The sequence below is a fragment of the Canis aureus genome, chromosome 1, assembly GCF_053574225.1.
Source record: "Canis aureus isolate CA01 chromosome 1, VMU_Caureus_v.1.0, whole genome shotgun sequence".
NCBI lineage: Eukaryota > Metazoa > Chordata > Mammalia > Carnivora > Canidae > Canis > Canis aureus.
The window spans coordinates 11529809-11555187 of record NC_135611.1 but is presented as its reverse complement, the minus strand read 5'-3'; the positions used below and the strand labels follow the sequence as shown (position 1 = coordinate 11555187).

Below are 25379 nucleotides of genomic sequence, written 5' to 3'. Positions count from 1 at the left end.
ACCATTTGAAAATAGAGTTTTGCGATGACTGCCCCCATGTTAATTTTAGTGTATAGTCTACTCAAAAAGAAGAAACTGAAAATTTCCAGATGACAAGGTGTCTGGAGAGATCCAAAAAGTATATTGAGTAAAATGATAAAAAAATGGGATTATGTTTGAGGATATTAAGAATATTAATAGAAATGGCTCTAACTCCCTCCAATTACTGCCCTACAACTAAATGTGATGTGTTTTAGGTGGGCTAGCAGGAATAACAGATAGTGCTTTTACTTGAGGTAATGCTTAACAAAATAATTGACAATAAGTTCTGACTCAAAAACACAAAAATGATTTTTGCCTGCATTCATCTTTGTATTAGAATGAAGCTACTGTCATTATTCCTTCCACACATGAGATCATATCTGTTTTATATGTTTCATTTTTTACAATCCACTATAAATAAAGAGGATCATAGTTCGTTTACAGAGAGTCAGAGTGATATCAAACACTCATATGTGAGAAATGATTGGAGAAAGAGACCCACTGAATTTGCAGAGAACACTTGATCTGAAGAGGAAATTGCATGTGATAGCTGACAGTGGCATCTACGTATCTGAAGGGCCATCCCACCTACCTGACTTAATGTTCCTTTAAGCAAATCAAGTGGTATTGGGTTTTATTAACTCACTCGGCCTTCAAAGTTTAACATGATGATATTTGTCCTATTACTGCCTTGCTACTAAAAAGTAGATTCAAACTGCACGTGTTGGTACTGGTGACGATGTTTTGGCTCTCTTCTTCACAATTAGAAGAAAAATAATCATTAATATTGTTGTTTCTTGAATTTATATTTGGCAGAGTTAGAATTTTTCAAACTTTCCAGCATCTTGGCAAATAAATTCGAGATAAAGGACAATTACTGCTAGTTGGCAGTGTTTATACCATAAATTATTTACTAGTTTTTATTAGAAATACTTAAATAACACTACCAAAATTTATCACGTTCAGAGGAAGGGAATGTGTGCTTATTTAGACAGTATCTTCAGAGTGGAACACAATTAAATTTTTATACGAGATAAATATTGCAACTTTTAAAAGTTATTGTTTGTTGTCTTTATTATAATTTTTTTACAAACCTAAGAAAGTTTTATATTAAATATTCCAGGTGAGATATAGCTGTAAGATCTGAAAAAAATGCTCAGAATCCATCCCCATGTTTTTTCTAGTTCCTCTTTATTTATGTGCATGTCTCAGTTTTAATAATATTTTCACTAAAAAAGTGATTCTGATTAATTTTCATGTGGGCTTCCATATTTTGATATGTTTTACAGATTATTAAAACTGAATGTTCTTTCAAGCTGTTAGCCTCCATAAATATTTAGGTTAAATTGACTTAGTCCAATCATGTTTATGAAATATGCTCCAATGCTGAATAAATTTGGGAGTATAGTCCCTTACGTACAATGATCAAACAATATACACAAATAAAATCATGATATTGGTGAATTTAAACATAACTCATTTTTTAAGACTACATCAAATAACCAAGGCTCATACAATACTACTTTTTCCCCAGGAATTGTTTGTTTTACACACATTAATGCACTAAATGATTGTATATTTATTATTAGTTCCCTCCGACCTATGAGAAAACAGAGACACAGAGAGGCTCAGACTTGGTTAAGCCAGAAATTGCTGAGCTGGGCTCACACTCAGGCTTTGAGGTTTCACAGGTGCCCATGAAATTATTTTCAATTTACATCTTGTTGAATGCCTCTTGTTGAAATAAGAAATGTTTGTTGACTTTGCATTTTATGCAATACATTTTATCCAATTAAAATAGCAATTCATGTGCATGAAACTTTTGAATGTGAGAAATTTCAGCTGAACTGTTTTTCCATTTCACCACAAATATGAGCAACTATTCACTAATGTAAATCATTTCAGTATCCATAACATATTATGGTATGAGGAATGCTCTCATCCTGTTAAATAAGTCACAACATTTTCATTAATTCTCTTATCATGCTTTTAACAAACTTCAAACTTCAGATCGAAATCCCAATTTAAATATGAATAGTCAACATTGCTACTGTCCAAACCAGGTACTACTTTTAGAAGGTTTCCAAAGTCAGGCCACTTTCAAATGCTTTCAGTCATGTGTGCAATAATAACACTTAATAAAATAGAGAGAGAATGCTCAAATATCAGGGAGATAGCCTCATACGATTTTGAGAGTAAAAGGAATAAATAAATCTAATAAATAAGTTATTAGATTAAAGGGGATGGCCTTGCTGCTGTATTATTGATTTACTCATTTATCCACCTACTTTAAAGCTCACATCATGTTATCCATGATGATGGACCATATGTGGCATATTTAAATCATCTAGAGTCTCCTTTTAATCTCTTTTTCATGGAAAAATCAACTCTGTTATCAAGCTGCTCAGCATTATTTCCCTTTCTGTTCCTGAATACCATGGAGATCTGACTTCTGCCTAAGGAAAGCGCTTCTGTGGAAGCCCCTCCCCTACATTGTCTGGCAATGTTACCACTTATCCCACCTTCCCAGCCCCCTCACCCTGTCCTTATACCAGGTTCATTTGTGGAGTGGAAATTTGACTTATTTACCTCTTGCACCTCTTTTTACCAATTTTATGGTCAGTTCCCCCCTAGTTTTCATTCATCTCTCTTTCTACCCAAATCTTGCCTTCCTTATAGATGTCTAAAATCTTAATACTGATGATTCAGCCTCTCTACTTTACCCACCCACTCTCAGGATCATACCCTGAAGCCTGTTGTAATAAATAATTGTTTCCCATCCAGAAAAAGAAAATTTAGATATTTCATTTTCTAAGCACCACCATAAAGCTTCCCTGTGATGAATTCTGTAGCTAGTCCCTAAGAGATTTTTGAACTAATTCCTCTCTAGGTCTATCCCCTACAAAAATGCAGCACATACTCTACAGCTGAAATAATAGTTCTAAAAGTTAAATATGTTTATAAAAACATGTGTCATACAAATCAAATATTGCAAATAAATATTTAACAAATGTTCTTATTTCTAGCACTATTTCAAGGATTTTGATTTTATATTTGACATGCAAAGGCAGACATAAAATAGTTTAAGTAGTGGTGGGACATAATGCAATAAGCATTTGAGAAAAATGACTCTGTCAGCTGAACAAATTTGAAGATGACAAATTCTATATTAGAAGTATTTAGAGACTAGTTAAGAATCATTATAACAGTCCAGGTAAGAACAATGGCTGGTAACAGGATGACAATGATAAATATGGAGATAAGTGCACACATTTGAGATCTATTTAAGAAGTAGAATCAACAGAACTTGATGAAGGATCATGTATGGATGAGTAAGAAATGATATATCATTTCATATATCAATGATATATCGCAACTAACAATCACCCTCATCATCTGGCGCTCCTCAAATAAGGGCAGAAATCACTGACAGCACAATTCTGGCTTGAGGTTTTGCCAATGAGAAACTTTGAAAGGCAGAAAAGCAAAGCCAACTTGGAAGGTAAAGAGAATTAAAATCCATATTTCTCCCCTAGTGGTCTCAGGCATAAGCCTGGGCTTTGGCAGGCATAATTTGCTAAGCTCTTCTGGTGTTCTCTTAAAAATCTCCCTGCATGCTGCTGTAGGCAATTGCTATTATTGTCACAAGTTTCCTTGCATTTCTGCAAGTTACTGACATTTCTAAAAACTAAGACTGAAACTGAGAGTCAGGAAGGCTTTTCCAGGCCTTGACCACTCCAGCCTCTAAAGGAATTTTAAGAATGAGATGCCCTGTATTAAACACTCGTCTGCAGAAAAGAGTGGTTGGTTTCTTCTTTTCTTCTTCCTTTTCCTTTCCCCTTACCCTTCCCTCCCTCCTTCCTTCTATTTCTTTCTTCTTTCTTTCTGTTCTTTCTTTCTCTTTCTCTCTCTGGCTAAATCGTGCTGCAATCAGAAATTGGTTAAACTTCTCCCAGTCTGCATTATTTCTTTTTCTACTCTACCGATACAAAGTAGTCCTGTGAGAAGCTGGAAATGAAAAGAGAAAACAAAGGCAATTATCCCAGTAGAGGTGGGCAGATTCATGAGCTTCTGAGAAAGTAATAGTCTGCAGCTCCTCTAGCCTTTTATTTTTTTTTTTAACCTACAAATTTCCTGTCCGATGCTATAGGCATCTACGATTATTAGCATTTTCCTAGTTTGATAACTTTGATTCCCTGAAAACGAAAAGAAAATTATCTAGGTTAGGTTCTCCTAGACATTTGTAAATCGAATCTTCCAGTGGTTATCATCCATTTAATTCCTTCGATTACATTTCCTCTCTTTATCTTACCTAAAGTGACACAAATCAAACTTCCACTGACTCATCACCTAGTCCTTTATATTATATTTAACAATGACAAGATTAGAACATAGAGTCAGAAAATAATCGTATGGGTATTAACAACAAAAATCCCAAACTTGACAGTGTTTCTTATGATATTCTTATGGATCCCTCTGAATGATACGGGCTCTGCGCTTTTGGTTTTAGAAGATATTTCACTGTTAAGGAGAGTATCTAACAGGAGTTCACCAGTTGAGCTCTTAAGGTGTGATATTAATGATTTCTCATAGAAGATTACCATTGAACTCATCTTTCAAATGTTTGTGCAGGACCTTGATTAAAAAGTAGAAGATATATTTTTTCATATCATTAGATGCCATAAAGCTGAGAGCTCAAAAGAATAAATTGTACACTGTTAAAAATTCTCTTTGCTTTGTGATTTTAGTCAGTTTACTACTTACGTTTATTTTGACACTTGTCAAATCCAAAACTTTAATTTATAAGAAGTCACAGGAGATCATTCGCCTGCTTGGCACTTTTTCCTATGTTTGACATAAGACTATATAAAAATAATATTGGTGTAAATTCATGTAATATAAATGCATGAGAGCATTTGGGCTGCAGCAGTTCATTTAATTCTTATTAACTTGAAATAGGAGGCATCTATGACCCAAAAAAGAGCAATCATCTCTCTCAGCTCAGCTTTAACCATTCTTCTTTTTGAATAAGTGAATTTTGTAAGGATAATTTATACCTATCCTAAGAGCCTAATTTATGATTTCATTGATGACCTATTAAGCACTCAGCTCTGTACTCTGCCCTGTGATTATTAAAGAGATAACTTTTTGGTGTGATAAATTAGGATCAATTCAGAAAGGAGTAACAGATATGAATAAAATAACCTAAGTGAACTAGAAATAAAAAGATAAGTAACCACTATATCTTCCTATGTCCTGTGAAGTGTCGCTATGGGACTTTGCAAATGAAGTGACTTGCATTTAATCCCTTTTCTAAATGTACTCTCTATGCATTTACAAGTTTCTCAAAAAGTGAATGTGGATAGAAACAGTGCTTTAAAACCATTTCGGAATATGCTCCACCGGTGTTAATTCTGAAATCAAGAAGGCTGATTCACACTGGACTATGTTTCAAAATAAAATTGCCCATAAATATACTGTAGTTCTATCCTGACAAATTCATGTTTTAGAAAAGTTTCCATAATTCTTTAGTAAAGCATTAAACTCACTTCACTGTTAAATTATAAAAGAACAAAATGATCTACAGGCTTTTGCTCTGAAGAAATGACAGGGATGGCCACTACTTAAAGAAGATCACTTTCTTATGGGAAGTACTGTATATGATAATCACTCTACCAAAAGTGTCCATTCAAAGGAATGGCTGTATTGGGAGAAATTATCAATGAAATGTGGAGTTATATGTGAAAATGTAGGTTACTTCAAAGTCATACAATCTTCTTTGAACCAAGTCAAGTTAAAAGCAAAGCTGACCAGAGAAGCCAGTACTACAGAAGCATCTCCATTAAGGGATGGAAACACTAGAGAACCAACAATAAAAAAGTAACTGCCGATCAATAAATGGATCGAATAGTGCATTAATCCTCTTGAATATGTCCAATTACAAGCTTAGATAATATTTACCTGCATGTAAAGGACAGAATATGTTCGCTAGTTGTAATTATAATAAATCTCAAGTATCTAGTATCTTAGCATTTACAGTATATTTTCAGATACATTTTCTTATTTGATCTCAAAATAAGCAAGTATGTAAAGCAGAGGTGTTCAATGAATCCCAACAAAGAACTGTAAATAGGCACAGAAGAGTTATGACAATCTAATTTGTTTTCCTCCTTTCAGTTCTCCCCTTTCAGATATGACTATCTTTGATTTTGCATATGAATAAACTGAAGTAGAGAATTTAAAATACCTGGTCATACCGATAGAACCCACACCAGAACCTGTTCTCCAATCATAATGAGACAAATTCCACATATTGTTTAACTCCTAGAATATTGAAAAGAAATCTCTATATAAAGTAGTAAGGTATTGATATATAGCCGTAAACCTGTTGTGTTTCCAAAGACTATCCGGGAACAAAGGTTGGAAAACTATGGCCTGCTTGATTTTACAAGTAATGTTTTCTTAGAACATAGCAACACTCACTGATGTACATATTGTTTAGGGCTGTTTTACACTACAAAAGCAAATGCTGAAAAGCAGCAATACAGACCATATCCACAGCAAGCCCATTACAATTACTATCTGGTCCTTTAAAGAAAGATTTGCTGACGGGTGCCTGGGATCCACAAGAGTCACGGACAATTTCAAATTACAACACAACAGCGGTGAAAAGCAGAAACTCGTAATAAGGAAGGAACTCAAAACCCAGAGCTTGTCCCTCAAGAGTGAATGGCTTAAACCCCACATTGACACCCCAATGTTTAAGAGCTGCACCTGAGCGATGTGCCCCCACGATATCCAGCTTTGAAAACCACCACAAGACTCACGAGATAACAGTGAACTAAAAACCTCTCTTACAGGGCCCAAAGGCCCCAGTGCCCAGCCCAAAACACCATTTGAAAAGCACCCAGAATTTATGCGAAAGAAACTCATTTGCTAACCTTCAAGTCTTGGCTTGAGGATCAGGGCCTGTGGATATGCTCCAGAGGGGGAAGCTGGTGGGCACCACCATTTTCTTCTTTCCAGCTGGTGCCAACTTTATGCTTCTCCTCTGCCTTGCTAAAAGTTTGTGGGGGGGCGGAATCTGGCATAAACAACAAGGTGTAAAGAGTTTGGAAGATGTCATCCTCATTCTTACAATAGTAACAACAAAAAAGGAACAAGCTAAAAACCTTTGACTTCTCTTAAATACAGAGAACTGATAACCTAGCAGGAAACATTGCAGAACAGGCTGCCATGCTGAAATCCATAGACAGGTGAATTCAGTCAGACACAGCTTCATCTGCTTGCCTTGAGGATTTAGCAGGTAAGGGGAAGAATTGCTGAAGAATAAAAAAGTCCTGGGAGCTGCATTTTTTTGTGGATTTCCTCTCTGGAATTCTAGCAGGTTCTCATGGTAAAGAACCAAAGCAGCAGAAGAGGAAAGGAAAAGCAGAACAAAGAAGGAAGAATAGAAGGAAAGAAAGAAAGGTTTCTTGTACTTCTGGCAGTGGGAAATGTGAACATATACTCAGAATATTCTCCATGAGCCCATGGAACAGTCTAGCTCTATGTCTACTCTCCAGTTAAGAAGATCTTACCTGAAACATACTCACCTGGAGACAAAGGCTATGTCACTCTAGCTCCCACCAGATTTCTCTCTCACCTGAGAGGAGAGAGGAGCTAAGAAATACTTGTGAAGGTCACAGAACAGGGACACAGGGTCATGAAAAAATATTAGTCATACCTTAAATTTATTTTATTTTTTTTAAGATTTTATTTATTCATGAGAGACACAGAGAGAGAGATGCAGAGACATAGGCAGAGAGAGAAGCGGACTCCATGTAGGGAGCCTGATGTGGGACTTGATTCTGGAACTCCAGGATCACGCCCTGGGCCTAAGGCAGGCACTTAACCACTAAGCCACCCAGGCGTCCGAATAATACCCTAAGTTTAATTATAACATTATAGAATGCTTCCCCTCCTTCACGCTTTATCACCACATCGTCATCATAGCTCCAGTAAAAGTGGATTATAGATAAAATAATCACAAAGCATGGGTTCCATGTAAGGAGTCAAAAAGGACAGAAGAATTTGAAGTAATAAATAGAAAACAGCTATTAGCATTGATAGTAATATATATCAGTAATCACTTTAATGTGAATGGTAAAAATATAATCATTAAAGCATATTGTAAGAGTGGATATAAAAATAATTTACTATATGTTTAAATGCAAAGACTCAAGTTAAAAGGAAAGGCATGAAAAAAAAGGAAAGGCGGGATCCCTGGGTGGCGCAGTGGTTTAGCGCCTGCCTTTGGCCCAGGGCACGATCCTGGAGACCCGGGATCGAATCCCACGTCGGGATCCCGGTGCATGGAGCCTGCTTCTCCCTCTGCCTATGTCTCTGCCTCTCTCTCTCTCTCTCTGTGTGACTATCATAAATAAATAAAAATTAAAAAAAAAAGGAAAGGCATGGGAAAGATCTATCATGTTAATAAAAATAATAATAAACTCTTTAATCAGTATATAAATTTCAGAAGAAGTGGATTTTAGAACAGGGAAAGGTTTGAGGTGTAAAGAGGGAGATACAGATAGATATGTCTATATCTATGCATAATTTTTAATGTGTGTGCATCTAACAAAAAGCACAAATATAATGGGAAAAATTTAAAGAATAAATAGACAAATCCATTATTTAGTTTGAGGCTTCAACACCTTCTTTCAGTAATTGACAATTCAAGCAGGCAGTAAATCAGAAATTATACAGTTGCCCTGACCAGCACTAGCATTCAGTCAAATTGACATTTACAGAGTATTCCACCCAACAACTGCAGAATACATATTCTACTCAAACCCCCATGGAATGCTCATTAAGATAGACAACAATCCTGGTGATCAAAACACCTTGACAAGTTTTAAGGAAAAGAAATCTACAAAGCATATTTTCTTACCAAAAGGGAATTAAAAGAGAAGTTTATATGAAAGATACCTGGAAAATCCCCAAATATTTGGAAACCATAGAACACATTAAATAATATATGGGGCTCACCTGGGTGGATCAGTGGTTGAGTTTCTGCCTTTGGCTCAGGTCATGGTCCCAGGGTCCTAAGATTGAGTTCCACTCCCTCCGCTTCTCCCCCTGCCTGTTCTTTGCCTCTCTTTCTGTGTCTTTCATGAATAAATACATAAAATCTTAATTAATCAATCAATTAATTAATTAATTAATTAAATATGAGACAAAGACTAAATCTCAAAAAAATTAAAACAAGTGAAATAAAATCACAGTTTTAAATTTAAAGTATTATAAAAATGATTCAAAATCAATACTCTAAGTTTTCATCTTAGAAAATTGGAGAAAATAAGACAAAAGCAAGCAAAGGAGAGCAAATCATAAAATCAGGTAAAAAAAGATCAATAGAATTGAAAAAAATACATAAAGGCAATTGACAAAATCAGTAAGACCAAAAGATGATTTCTTAGAAGGATAATATAGTTAATACAATCTATACAGACAACCAAGCAGAGAAAAACAGTGGAAACACAAATTATAAATATTAGAAGTAAAAGGGGAGTTATCAGTATTAATTCATGAACACTAAAAGGATGATGAGTGAACATGGAACAACTCTGATCACAAATCTAACAAATTAGATCAAACAGACCAATGCATTGGGACACAAACTACCAAATTCACACAAGAAAAAATAATCTGTAGGCCTCTATATATTACAGAGATTGAATCAGTAATTAATAATCTTACAAAAAGGATAACACCAAGTCCAGATTATCTCATTTGTGTTTTGTATCAAATATTTAAAAAAGAAATGATATCAATTCTCTATTTTCTTTTCTAAAAAAAAAAAAAAAGGTAGTAGCAAGAGAAGTTTTTTTTTTTTTTTTTTAGGTAATCTCTACATCCAATGTGGGGCTCAAACCACAACTCTTCTTCACTCATTCTATGCTCATTCTCTGAGGCCAATATTTCCCTAATACCAAAACCAAATCAAAACATTGCAAGAAAGTAAAGCCACCAACTAGTATGTCTCATGAACATGAATATGAAATTTCTTAAACATTATATCAGCAAACCAATGTGTAAAAACAAACATTAGTAAAAACAGTGTGTAAAAAAGAATCATACACCATGACCATGTAGGGTTTATTCATTGCTTAAATGCAAACCTGACTCAATACTTGAAAATCAATAAATGCAACCCACAATATCAACAAAGTTAAAGAAGAAACACCAAATGATCATAGAAATTATTGCTTAAAAATATGAAAATCCAACATCTATTCATAATTTTTTAAAAAAGAACTCAGCAAACAAAAAAGAGAGCAGCAATTCATTACATCTACAAAAAACCTACAGCTAACATCATATGTAGTGTGAAAAACTAGGCTTTTTTTTACCTAAATTGGGGAAAGAGAAGGATATTCCCCCTCACTGCTTCTCTTCCACATCATCTTGAAATTCCTATCTACTGCAATTGGACAAAAGAAAGTAGAAAGAAACAAAGAAGAAAACCAAAAGTAAACAGTTTGGAAAGGAAGAAATAAAAATACGTTTACTTGATGATGACAAGATTGCTTATGTAGAAAATCCCAAGCAATTAAAAAATAAAGAAACAAATCTGGAACTAGTGCATGAGCATAGCAAAGTTGCAGGATACATGGTTAACAACAACAACAAAATTTAAAAAGACAGAAGTCAATTGCCTTCCTACACACCTATACTGAACAGCTGGAATTTGAAACTAAACTGCATTACCATTTATATTAACACGAAAAATTCCTTATGTGGAAATCTACAAAATTCTGATGAAAGAAATCAAAGATCTAAATAATTAGGCATTCCTTGTTCATGGAATAGAGGGTACAATATTGTTAAAAAGGCAATTCTTCCCAACTTGATTTATAAATTCAGTGCCATCCCAGTACAAACCGAAGCAAGTTATTTTGTAGATGTAGACAAACTGATTCTAAGCTTTACATGAAAAGAAAAAGATCTAGAACAATCAATACGTACTGAAGAAAAATAACTAAGTTGGAGAATTCACGCTACCAATTTCAAGGCTTGCTCTGAAGCTATAGTAATTAAGACAGCATGGTATTATCATAGATCAATGGAACAGAATAGAGAGCCCAGGGGAAAGAAATACACATATACTCAACTGGTGTTTGAAAAAGGAGTAAAGGGAATTTAATGCAAAAAGAATAGTCTGCTCAGCATATGGTTTTGGAACAACTGGATGAACATATGTGAAAAAATAAACCTAGACAAAGACATCATGAATTTCCCAAAATTCACTCCAAAATGGAACATAGACATAGATAGAGAACACAAAACTATAAAAATCTTAGAGGAGAACTTTGCAGAAAATCTACATGACCTTGGATTGTTTAATTAGTTTTTTGAAGCAACATCAAAAGCATGGTCCATGAAAAAAATTGATAAAGTACACTTTATTAAAACAAAATCTCCTACTCTACAAAAGACACTGTTAAGAAAATAAAAAGACAAACCAAAGACTGAGATTAAAAGTTTGAAAAACATATCTGGAAACTATATTTTATCCAAAATACAGAAAGAGTTCTCTTTTTTTCCTATATTTTATCCAAAATATAGAAGAAATAACTCTTAAAACTCAACAAAATGAACAACTCAACTAAAATATGGGCAAATGATCTGAGCAGTCACCTCACCAAAGGAGATATACAGTTGGCAAATAAGGATATGAAAAGATGCTCATCATAATTTATAATTAGGAAAATGCAAATTAAAATGAAATACAACTGCAGATTTATTTGAATGGCTAAAATCCAAAAAGTTCCCGATACCAAATGCTCATGAAGGTGTGGCAACAGGGACTTTCATTCGCTGTTGATGGGGACTCAAATGGTACAGACATTTGGGAGCACAGTTTGGTGTCTTTTCAGTAATTAAATATAGTCTTGCCATATGATCAAGCAATCATGCTCCTAGGTTTTTACACGACTGATTTGAACAAAAACCAGTAGAGGAGTGTTTACATGGGCTTTTCTCATGATTGCCAAAAAAGGCAACTGAGATGTTCTGTTATAGGTGAATGGATAAACCAGGTGTGTACATCTTTATAATGCAATACTACCCAGCAATAAAATAAATGAGCTATCAAACATCTACAAGACTGAGGGTGCCTTCCAAACACATTGCTGTTTGAGAGGAGCCAGTCTAAAGGGCTACCAGTTATATGACTCAAATTATTCAACAGGAAAAACACAGGGACATTATTAGAACATTATTAGAACAAAGAAACTATTCTGTATGATAATGTGATTGAGATTATATAACACTACACTTTTTCAAACCCATTGAACTGACAGCATAGAATGAATTTTAATATGTGCAAATAAAAATATTTAGGAGGTTGAGGGAATCCCAGAATGGAATGCAGAAGGTAACAAAACAATATAACTGTAGTATATAAATAACTATATAAATCCATGAAACAACCTCACTGAAAGATGGTGGGGGAAGGAGCTGATCTAAGTAACTTTGGAAACAACCAGAGTCTGTAAAACTTAAGGTAAAAGAAAGTGTACGTAAGCCCTTTAATCTAGGGTATAAAGTTTTGCCTCAAAGAGGAAACTGGCTCACAATCTTGACACTGCTGTAAATGTATATAGAATTGAATAATTAACTATATAAATAGGTTTGAGAAGCTAGTTTTCTTATTGCTGGAGCATAGTTTAGATATAATAATAAAGTGTAGAAGGCTAGAATGATCCATGAGCTAGAGGATCAGTGTTGGAAACATGAGTATAAACTCATATTTTGATTGATGCATATGCATATAGTAATGTATGGAAATATTTATGATATGATCAAGATATATGTATATGCAAGTAACAGTAGAAACGCAAATATATTTCCTTGCTCTGTCACCTGAAAAGGCCTATTAGGAAAGAGATAGCATCTCAGCAGCAATAACAACACCCATTTCCCAAATCTTGGTTTCCAACATCATTCTCCAGTAAAATTCACCATGGATATTTGGAGAAATGGCTGCTTCTGGGAGTGGAGCAAAGAATATACAAGACAGGACCAGAGCATGTTGTAGCGCTAGAAAGTGAGGGAGTGCTACACACACACACACACACACACATACAGAGGGATGTGTAATAAGGACACAAAAGCCAAACATAAGAACTCTCAATGACCAAAGTTGAAACAATTTGAGCAACAAAATATAGTAATATTGTAATATAACCCAAAATAGAACAAAAATATCCGTAAGGACACAGTGATATAAATAAATGAACAAAAAAATAAATGAACAAATAAGTAAATCCATTGGGAGAATAGACACACATTTCATTAAAAACATCCTGAAAATTACACACTTTCTCTGTCCTCAGTGAGGGGGTGAGGGGATGCATAATTTTCCATGTCCTAGGTGTGGGCTACACATAGGTACTTCCTTCCAAAAAGCATAGTATGGAAAGGGAGGAAAAAAGAGTAACTTTAGAGTGGAAAAAAACTGACAAATACCCAACCAGATAATCCAGGTGGATGTTAGCAGCAATAAGCCATGCTGACAGTAGGTACCCTTGATTTACCATACCATGAAAATAGCAATTTACCTCAGTGGTATTCCTCCTCAAAGCCCATAACCCCTGTCTGACCACTAGGAAAGCACTAGTCAAAATCCAATAGAGGGATATTCTACAAAATACATAACTAGAGCCACTCAAAACAGTCAAGGTCTTTAAAAACAATGAAAGCCTTGAGACAGCAGATAAGAGGAGCCTAAGGTGTGTGAAAACAAAGTGGTAAGTACCCTGGATAGGAACAAAAGAGACATCAGGTAAAATTTAAGGAAATTCAAACAAATTTTGAGTTTTAGTAATGATATATCATTATTTGTTCATTAATTATAATAAATATTATATAAATATTATATAAATATTATATATTATTATAAATATTATATCTTTATTATTATAAATATATAAATATAATATATAAATACAATAAATGTGCTGCCCTCATGTAAAATGTTAATACTCGGGGAACCTGGATATGTGTTTTATGGGAAGACTATACTGTCATCACAACTTTTCAGTAAATCTAAAATTATTTTTTAAAAATATTCAAAAATTTTTTGAGAGGATGACATTTGTGGCCAGAGTTGCCTCATAAAACAAACACTATCCAATACATACTGAAAAATGAATGGCACCCCTTGAGTTGTGCAATACAGTGCTCTCTTTCTACAGCAGGATTAAGCTCCCTACCTAGTGTCTGCCTTTGCAACATGACTGCTATTCACTACTGTGTCTTTGGTGCAAGCCTAGCTTTGAGGTAACTCCTATGTACTGACAAACGGAGCAGGGTGTCCCAAGAAAGTTCTAACATCCAAAAAAATTCCACTGCATGGGAGGTACATGTGTAAGAGGTATGGTACAGTGTCTGCAAAGATTGTGTGAATGTCGATATCCTCATCAATCTTTTTCAAATTGAGGCTCAAATATCACCTCCACCATGTTCCCAACCCACTTTATATTTACTTCCAATAGTTTCTGGATTGTGATAAATGTACTGCTGTGCATGTGTCTCCTTTTAGAATATGTTTTTAGTGTTAAGAGACCTTGTGTTATTCTCCTTGATTTTATTTTTTTTAATTAAGATTGTATTTATTTATGACAGAGACAATGAGTGAGGGGAAAGGAGAGGGAGAAGCAGGCTCTCAACTGAGCAGGGAGCCCAGTGTGGGGCTCGATCCCAGGTTTCTGAGATCATGACCTGAGCTGAAGGCAGATGCTTAACTGACTGAGCCACCCAGGCAACCCTCTCCGTGATTTTCTCAGCATTTGCTAAAATGCTTGCTGTGTAATGGACACTCAAATATTTGCTATTTGAGATTAAAAATGGAAGTTGAATAGGTGGGATGGCTTTGTGTCATTAGAAAGAAACTAGAATGAGAATACAGCAGAGTGATTCTCACTATCTTATGGTGTGACTTCTGCACTTTATTATATGTATATAACAGTGTTTTATATTGCACAGCTCAGTGTAGTATTTTTGCATGTGTATGTGTACGTATATGTCACTTAGTATACTAGAACCAATTTATCCTAAACATGAAATTATATAGGAATCGTATAGATACCATATTTTAAAGATATTTAATGATATTCTTCAAGTGGATCTTTTGATAAAAGTAATTGCTTAGGTAGTAAAGTATCTTCTAAAATTTGCATTTTCACCTCTTGTTATTTTTAGTTGAGGGTCACTTTAGGGATATATTGACTTACATGCAGTTTAACAGTGGTTTAACTGTGTGAGATTTAACTTTTGAAAAGATTAACAGTGCTAACCATATACTTTATTTCCCCAAAGGGTTTCTACTAAATACTTGAGTATTTCAAACCGATATCCGTTGACTCTTCTATTATTAATGCAAAGCAGTGTAGGTATGTTATTTAAAAATTCATTATTATTCTGATCTTTTCTCTTCTGGGGCAATGTCTTAAGGCAAAGGCTAATTATAAAAGCCACATCTCAGATCATTTCTACTTGAATTAAAGAACTGCCTGGAAAAAGAGAAGCATCTTCAATTGCTTTATAAAGGTGATGATGTTGTTGAGATCCCTATGTCTCTCAGCGGGACTGTTGCCATGTTTAACATATTTAATACATTTAAGAAGCCTACCTTTCAGAAAAGCAATTAGAGGTCATAATGGAATACTCTGATTTACTTAATGTTATATACAGTATAAAAATAAATGGAAGTGATTAGGGAAGGGAAAATTTGGGGCTGAAATCTGCCGTAGGGAGTAGCAGACATGCCATAGAAAGTAGCACTTGGCTTTTAGAATAGTTTGGCATGTGACAAAGTGAGAACCAGCTTGGAAATGAATAGCTCTGCCTCCATAATGCTCTTTGAGTTCAAATCCCAAGGTTCCCCCAGTGTTGTGCAATCAGTTTAATTAGAAAAGAGAACACGTTATAAAGTTGCAAATGATTTACAAGGGCAGAAACTCTTTTGCAATCTGGAATGTTAAATACTCTAGAATGATTCACTCATAAAAGTCTAAGCTATGATTTTCAGTTCAAGTTATCCCTATTTCACTAAATCTATCAATTTTTATTAATGTTGCAAACCAATAAGAAAACAAACTTGGGGCAGCCCAGGTGGCTCAGTGATTTAGCCCCGCCTTCAGCCCAGGGCCTGATCCTGGAGACCCAGGATCGAGTCCCGTGTTGGGCTCCCTGCGTGGAGCCTGCTTCTCCCTCTGCCTGTGTCTCTGCCTCTCTCTCTCTCTCTCTCTCTGTGTCTCTCATAAATAAATAAATAAAATCTTAAAAAAAAAAAGAAAACATACTTAGAAACCATAAGAAATTTAGGATTTTAATGTAGTATGCAATTCTGTGTCAGTTGATGCTACTCTCTTATACATTTTCCATTATATTCCTCACTTGGAGCTGATAATGGTAATATCTGCCATGGCACAAAATACAGAAGGGCAGTCTTCCATCTAAGTAAAAGTGGGTAGAACGCACCTCTCGCTGGAGGTTTTTTTGTTTGTTTGTTTTGTTTTGTTTATTTTTTGTTTTTAATGTCCCCTCTACGTCTCCTTGGTCTTTCCATAATAAAGTGAGTTAGCAGTGGAAGCAGGTCGGCTTTTTTTTTTTTTTAAGATTTTATTTATTTATTCATGAGAGACACAGAGAGAGAGAGAGGGAGAGAGAGGCAGAGACATAGGCAGAGAGAGAAGCAGGCTCCATGCAGGGAACCTGATGTGGGGCTCTTTTTTTTTTTTTTTCCAATTTATTTAAGAAATTTTATTGCTCAGAACTTTCCCTCCTTGGGCAATGGCAGGAACTTTGGAAATCAGCCCTTAGGGACAGAGCCAGAGGCACTAGGGTGGAGGAAAGAGTGTGGCACATTTGGTCCAGTGTCTTGTGTGGGAGTATGGTGGCCTATGACTTGTCAGTCTTGCCTTTGCCAAGAGTCAAACCTCAGTTTAGCAGTAGGAACAATGCATTTTGATTGCCTAGGAAGGAATACATTTATGACTCTAGGTTTTAATATTTTTCTCTAAAATACTATAGAAAAAGGATTTCAATTTACTAGTTTTCACCAAGAAAAGTAGAAAGAGAGCATGGAAAGCAGTCAGTTAAGCACAATTGCCCTTTTAAAATGGATCCAGATCCCTGGCTCCTGATTTATTTCCTCTTTCTTTCTTCATCCTCGCTGGGTTTATTATTTTAAAGATTTGTGTGATTTGACCCTAGTTTGACCAGAAGACATTTTTAAATAAGGAATTTCAAGTTAAAAATGCATATTACTAAAAAAAAAAGAAAAAAAAATGCATATTACTAAATTGACTTTTGTTATTCTATGTCCACCACCTTAAAAATCAATACCACCTTTCAATATTTTGGTAGGAAGTTCAAAAAGAAATCAGCCACAATTCAGATGTGTAAATGATTGGGTGATTAATGTGGTTGCCAATATGTTCATTTTATACCATGAATTTCTGGGAACCAAAGGGAACCTTCGCTTTGCTTTTAACCTCAGTAAGTGGAAACATGGATTATTGGTTTATTATCTTCTTATTATTGGATTATTACCTTCAATATTTGTTCATTTACTTATTGAGAATAAGTGACCTTAATGGGAGAAATATTTAGAATCTTTACAGTTCACAATTTTTCTTAGCCTGTGTCTTGGTATAGATTTCATTTTCAGGTATTTGTATAAAAATAAAGTATCATGATTGTAGAGAATATTTTATAAAGAAGACATTTTTGTTCTTAAAAACCATGTTACTATTAATCAATGTGTGATAATGATAAGTTGCTATGGATGAATATACTGTCTGATTTATTCACTTCTGACTTAATTCATACACTTAGTAAAACTTAAACTGTTTTTTAAAAATCAGGTGAAATTCTATGTGAATTGAATATGTCAAGTTCAGGTATGTGTTAAATTTTAATGAAAGTTAAAATTAGATAATTAGTACTGCAGAGGAAGCTCCCAGAATGATGTAGAGGTCATCTGGAGTAAGAAAGAAGTGTCTGGAAACTGAGGTGTCAGTATGAGCTGGACAACTGCCTAGAACTTGCCCGAGCCTTATGATTGGATAAAAGAAAGGGAAAGATTATAAAAATTTACTCAACAGAGAACATATGGTAATGGGTTCTTAATTTTTGTTTTTTAAAAAGAGGAGGATAGGCCAACGTAGGTAAAAGCCAAGAGTGCAGAGTTTCATTTTGTATTGTCAGAGGTGATGAGAACAATCTGCTTTGTAATTTAATTTTAAACTCCTAATATAAAATTAGAACTTTATAATATAAAATTAATAACTTTAGACGTTTTTAACCACAGGTTTGAAAGCTTTCTTTTGGAGCTGTTAGCATATTTCTTTTATTTCTTCCATGTAAATCTAATAGAGAAATAAATTAATTTGTGTATTAGTGACCAAGTAAACAAACCTTTTTCTTTTTTGATAGTTTTTTTTTCCCCTAAGATATCCATACCTAGAAAAAATTGCCCTGATCTGTGGTTATTACTTAAGAGAGTTTTCCCCCCAAATAAATGTCATAGGGAGATGACTTTCAATCAGAACATCTCATACATAATGCATTACTTGAGCAATTAATTTTTTCCTTTGGTAATAATGGAACATTACCCTGGAAGGGTCAAGGTGGGGAGACGGTAAGTAACAGCCAGCTAATTATTGTCCTGCATTAATTCATTTTCTTCTTGTCCATGTTAATTGTAGAGTAATGAGCTTGGTCTATGAGCATTTCTAAAGATAAACTTAATATCACAATAAATGTTTTGTTAATAATAACAGATAAAATGTCATGCATTCTGTATGTTAGAGAATAATTAATTCTTCATATATATTATTTTAGTTAACTTTCTTATGAGAGTCTGATTATTTTTAATACCCCATTGTACAAATTAAAGTACTGAAAAAGAACATTTTAAATTATTCACCAAAGTTTACACAACAAAGAAATGTTAGCAACTGGAAAACAATTAAAAATGTACTTCATAGGCCACTTATTCTCACTAGCATGTAAGTGAGGTGATAATATTATGGAAACATGTAAATACTTATATCAGCTTCCTTTTCTAGACAAAACGTCCTAGATTTGTACCTCTATGTAAGCATGAATATGAGGTATTTTCAATGTTCAGCCTTATGCGTAGCTGAGATAAATCACTTAGCACTGCAGAACTATCACATTTTAAATAGAACATATCACATTTTAAATATGAACATGAATAAGCACAAAAGAATGACGTGAAATAAAACTGTGTAAGCTGTTTTCATGTGCTCACAAGTGTTTTAAGAACATGATCAATTACATTTACTTTTTTTGTATTTTGCTTCTGGTTTTAGACGAGAATTGATTTTTGAATCATTTAAAATATATGGAATTCCAAATTGAATTGACATATTAATGTATCCAGGTTATTGACTCATTTGAAATTGAAAGAAATATCATGAAAATGTTTTATAGCATTCAGTTTTCATACACATTTGCATTGATCTTTCTGATGCACACCTTGGCCAAGTCCCAGACAGTTTGCACAGCTTCTGGTCAGTGTCAAAAACACTTTTTAAAATCCTTTTTCCTTACATCCAATGTAAGGCTCTCTCTCTCACTCTTTCCCACTTATTCTGCTGTTTCTGGACCTCTAGTGTCTGAAGACGGAGGTAAGGGGCACAATAAACATATCTGGCACTTCCATAATCCCACAGCTAGAGTCCTCTGAGATGTCAGGCATCTGATTGCTGGCGCTCTATTGTGGGCTAATGGAGAGGGTATCTGGAGACACATTAAGGACTTGAGGTCTCTATTTTTCCTTAGCCTCTGTGACATATTCTTTGGATGACTAGTTTAAGCTCCCTTTCAGTTTTTTCCCTCTGTGCAAAATTTCTATAGCAGCAACCTCCTTAATCTATGGGAAACTCATGCAGCTTTGCCTTGTCAACAGCTACGAGCTGCATTTGGTCCAGCTCCTGCCCTCTCTGTCTGTCCACCATTTCAGACCAGTTCTTCAGCTTCCCATCATCAGAGTTCTCTAGGAAAAGAAGAAAGAAGGTACCAACACATTTTAACAGGTCCTAAGGATCTGCTGTGGGATTGAGGTGCTAGTCTCCCTTCCTCCAAGAAATCACAATTTATCCCAATAGATACACAAATAGATAAGCAGACATAATCAGAAATATATATTTAAAAAAACACATATTCCTTTCCTCCATTTAATTCTCTAATTTGTCTCCCAGCCATTAGTGTATTTGCTATCTAATGTCCTCTTACGTCATTAAAAAAGAACATGAATTTACTTGTGTAAGTGTGGTTTGTAGGTTTCGCGTAGCCTTGTAAATCTAACAATGCATTTGTTACCAAGTTTTGTGTTATAAACAGGAAGTGGAATTCTCATGCATTGCACATGTTTTCATACTCATCACACTTCCTGGGAACTTTTTCACATGTGAATTTCTACAGTATTTACCATAGGACCTCTTTTGATGGAATAGTTTAAAGTCATTACCTTTTTTCACCCCTGGGGATAATACCAGTATGTCCAAACTCTATAATTAGTAAGAATACCAAACTCTATAATTACTAGATATATTTTGAAAATCTTATTGTACCCGAGAACTACCCAGCAATGACCTATTTTGAAAAATATATTAATTCCATATGATTATTTAACCAAACTCAATATGGCTTCTTCTATACACGACCAGGTAAAATAGATTGGGATTCATTGTTACATTAAGGAATATTTATTGGTCCACTTAATGTGGTACAAACAATCTTAGACAAGAACAAGTGAACAAGAGAGATGATTCCTTGCCCATTGGGGTTTACATTCTAATAAGTGATAAAGATGCACAAAAAAAAAAAAAAAAGCACATATACGTTGTAATGCCAGGTGGCTAAGGGATTTGAATACAAGCCGGGCAGAGCTAGGGCCACAGTGTAAGACAGTGATCAGATAGGCCTTCTTGAGGAAATCACAGTTGATCGCAGACATGAATGAAGTGAGGGAATGAAAAAGAGAAATGTTTGGGGGCAGATTGTTTCCGGCTTGGAACATGAAGCTGGAAGAGTTAAGAATGCAGAAATGAGCAAGGCAGATTACTACATGGCCTTCTATGTCAGGTCAGAAAGTTGATTTGCATGACAAACATGCTGTGAAGCCGTGGAGATCACTTGGGACTAGAAGGAAAAGGAGTCTGCATGTTCCAGCGGAATAACATCAGCCATCGTCATGTAATTCTTTATTGAATCAGGCACTGCTTGTGCTTCTTGTTTGACTAATTCATCACTGCAACCATGTGAATTAGGTACCCTGGACCTTGTCTTACAGATTAGAAACTCAGATCTACAAAGAGTAGACAGTTTGACAGAGTTCACACAGGTACTCGAACAATAGTGCACTAATTCACACTCAGGGCTGGTAGGCTCAAGCACAGGTGTTTGATGAACACCTATTATCACTAGCAGTTTCTGATCCCTCTAAAGGACTTGAAGTATTTTCTTATTTCAACCATTAGTAATCCCAGACTTACACACAAACCTGCGAATTAACTAAGGGTAATGTTTAAGCACTGCAGGTGTTAATATGAAGCTGTGCTATTTTCATAAATATCTGCATTGATTTAGCCTTTATTAAAATTGACAAAAATGAGATCTTAATGTCATGCCTTTAGCTTAGGATATAGCTGCATTCTTGTAACACCCAAGCGACTACAAAAAGGTCAAATGTTATTGAAATATAACCAAGTATGATTTTTATGAAATTGCATCTTTTATACAAAACTCAGATACTATTTTTTATATAGTTTAAAAGGACACTTTTTAGACTAGCAAATAGATATGCAACCACTATGTTCTTTTCCTATGTACCTATGATTAACAATCCCGTCAGAATTTAACACATCTGCTTAGTGTCACTGGACTCCAACCTGAAACCCCACTGATGCAGATGTGCATTTTTTAAAGTGTCTATCCAAATTGATAAGTTGTTCATAGGCTTTCATTCATGACAGAACCTACTAGGTCCTCAGAAGACCCTATTTCTGTTTTTTTCATTTATTTTCCATGGATTGATTTATCTGTTGTTTATCATACTTTCCAATTCTTCAACCAAGATTTCACAGCACTATCTTTTAAATACAGGGAATAAACCTTTATGGAATAATTCCTGAAATATATCTAATTATACTCTCAATTTTATGTCGATGTGATAGATATTCTCTCAATTCATACATTTTTTATTTTATTGTCAAGTGTTTCTCTTTTAACAATTTGTTTGGTTTAGTATTCTTACTCTTCCCTAAGTAAATAATGGTATGAATGCATAGGATTTTCTACAGCTTATGACTTCTCATCAACTTTTAATAGCCTCCTAAATCATTGTATTTCTAGTCTTGGGCTGTTGTGAAGTGATGATACCTATGTTGCCAACAAAATGGTACCTGAATTGATATTGATGGAAAGCCTCTCTTCTATTACATGTGGTATTTATGTTTCAAAGTACAGAGGGGAAAAAATGCTGTAGCTATTCAAATAAAAATTATTAAAAATATTTTATCTAAGCCTATACGATCAATTTGGTTCAGCTCATTTTCACATGCTGCTAATAAGAAATGAACATATAAAACAATTCTGAGAACATTGTATTCACCATTTTCTTTCCATTCAACCTATGAATTTTGAATTCCTTTTTGATTTGGATAGAATAATAAAGATCATTCTTAAGATGTTGATTAAAATTAAAGTGTTTTATTATCTTATTATCTGATGTTATCATAAAGCTTGTTATGTGGATGTTATCATGGATTTTACCATGTCCAGGAGCTTAGCATACTTCCTTCATAATGCTACAATAAAAGGAACTATTGCACCTAATTTTATAACCCATCATAAAAAAAATGACAGTAAAGAATCAGTTATAGTCTAAGCTCTTAATAAAATACAAATGCTGAGAATTTTATGTTTTATTCTATGTGTGGTAAGAATCAGTATGGTTGATCATAATATTTTGGATGAATATTAATTCAACTTTGAATCAAATACTTATTTCATTTATTGCTATCATTTTTAGTGGCAATAAAAATTTACTTAAAATTTTTCATGCTTTCCATGATTATCATAAAGTTTAAATTTAATGTCGAGTAAACCTTGACACGTATTTCGCTATTGCATTGTAATGATGAAGATATACTCTGGTTACATAAAAAAATAACATAAAACACTCCCAGACATATTTTCATACTCCCTTTTTATACAAATCTGTAAGATCAAAGACAATACAAATCTACACTGTATCTTTGATTAATTAACACATACCAAGTATGTATCTAAATTTGAAATCAGTTTTCAAGTATGGTCTTGACAATGATTTTAAAATATCAAACGACTATGAATCATAGAATCTGAATCAGAAACTTGCTTATTCATAAAAAAACAGCTTTTAAAAGTTTTATAGAATCACCCAGATTTTCCTAGATGTGTATCTCCATATAGTATCAGGAACTTAAAACACATAAACACTTTCCTCTCACTTTGTAAGATTTTTAAAAAATGGCTAAATGAAATAATATTAAGTTGATTTAGTTCAGGGCCTTTCTCACACGAAAAATTCAAAAGTTCAGAGAATTTGTATTGGATGGTAGCAAAAAAAGTGCTAGAGGACTATTTGCTACATGTCAGAGTTGGCCTGCACTGGCACAGGAGAGCTGGTTGTTAGCATCCTTCCACGCCTGCGCTCAGGGACAACATGTGGGTAGCTTGCAATAAACAAGGGGCATTTACTTCAAGGAAATCAGAAGATGCTATAATCCACCTCACCCCCACCCCAAGAACTGGAGTACACAACTCTTTACCAAGAGACTACCAGTTTGCCCAAACATATTAGCATTTTTTTAAATTTTACTAATAAAAAAGCCCTAATTATTTGACTGCATAGCAGAACCGAACATGCATGCTAATCTTTTGAAGCGAGGTCCCAATTCATTAAGGTAATCATAATTTTCATCCTGATCAGAGACTGCGGATCCTAAGGAGCTCAGGGATCCAGCTAATGACCCTGTTCCCTCAAAAGCGTAGGTTTGGAGGGAGTCAAAAGGAGGGGCACAAGGATCAGTATTAGCTTCTTCCAGCTTCTCTAGAATGAATTTCCGGAAGATAGCACTGTCTGGGCCAACCTGTAAAGATTGCCTGTACAGGCTCCTGATCTCTGCTGCAGCAGTTTTCCGTGTCTTGCGTTCCCGCATGATGGTGCTACTTCTCAGCTGGACAATATCAAAGGCCTCTGTATCTTCTTCTCCTCCCCCTTCATCATCGTATCTGAATATATTCTCTCGGAAATCTTCACCTTTCTCAGGAAATAGAGTTGGCTTCCTTCGCTGTTTCAGACCCAGGATCAAAAAAATAAACCCTGACAAAGAAAGCATATGAGAGTATGAATTAACATAATATAATAAATACAGCATAATATATTAATATAAGTTTATATTTATAGATGTTGTATATTACTTATAACAAACCTTACAATCCTTGCTTTTGTTAAAAGCTCAAGACATGAGCTTAGATTTTATGATTTTAAGAAAAAAAGAAAACATACTGTCCACCCTTAAACAATGCAGGGGTTGGGGGCATCATCCCCGGCACAGTGGAATATCCTATATAACTTTTAACTCTCCAAAACTTAATTACAATATTGGCTATTGAAAATTTACAAAAGGATCATGCAGAATGACAAGGCAGTATAGCAATCTTTCTGCCTGATAATTTAGAGTAGACAAACATCATAAAAATAGAGTGAACTGTTTTGTGATGATAATTTAAAATTTTATTTTTTACATATTGAAAACAAAAAGAAGAGGAGCATAAGGGAGAATTTTCCAATCCATATGCATTTGTCAATGTTAGTAACCAATAATCCCTGTTAAGAGAAGTTAAGCACAACAGAGCAGTTTGAAATTCCCCACTGAGGCAAATTATTTTCTAAGTTAATATTTATTGACTACCAAGTATATGCCACCACACAGTTGGTGTAGAACCTGTGCACAGTGATACCACATTAATTTCAGAAAGCCTAAACCATCATTTTTTTTAAATCATAACACTGGTATGCCCACAAACAATATTCATTACATAAGATAATTTTAATACCACATAGAAATAGAATGATTTCAAAGCACTCCTCCCCATTTTTTGAAAAAATTGTGTGTGTGTGTGTGTGTGTGTGTGTGTCTGTATCAAGAACAGCCAACCCTTTCATAGCCTTGGAACGAATTTAATCTATAGGAACTGAAACTGAGACATGAAGTGATGTTATTAAT

General features: G+C 34.5%; 1 protein-coding gene across 2 annotated transcripts in view; it reads right to left on the bottom strand.

Annotated features, from left to right (window-relative positions):
• Nucleotides 1-20787: 20787 nt before the first annotated feature.
• The window catches only part of CDH19 (cadherin 19), a 94396-nt gene continuing 89804 nt past the window's right edge, over nucleotides 20788-25379 (bottom strand). For both annotated transcript variants that reach the window (XM_077886541.1, XM_077886525.1), the window contains exon 12: nucleotides 20788-24472. In XM_077886541.1, the coding sequence (XP_077742667.1) occupies nucleotides 23982-24472 (491 nt within the window). In that variant the 3' untranslated portion in view covers nucleotides 20788-23981. The remainder of the gene's footprint in view (nucleotides 24473-25379) is intronic.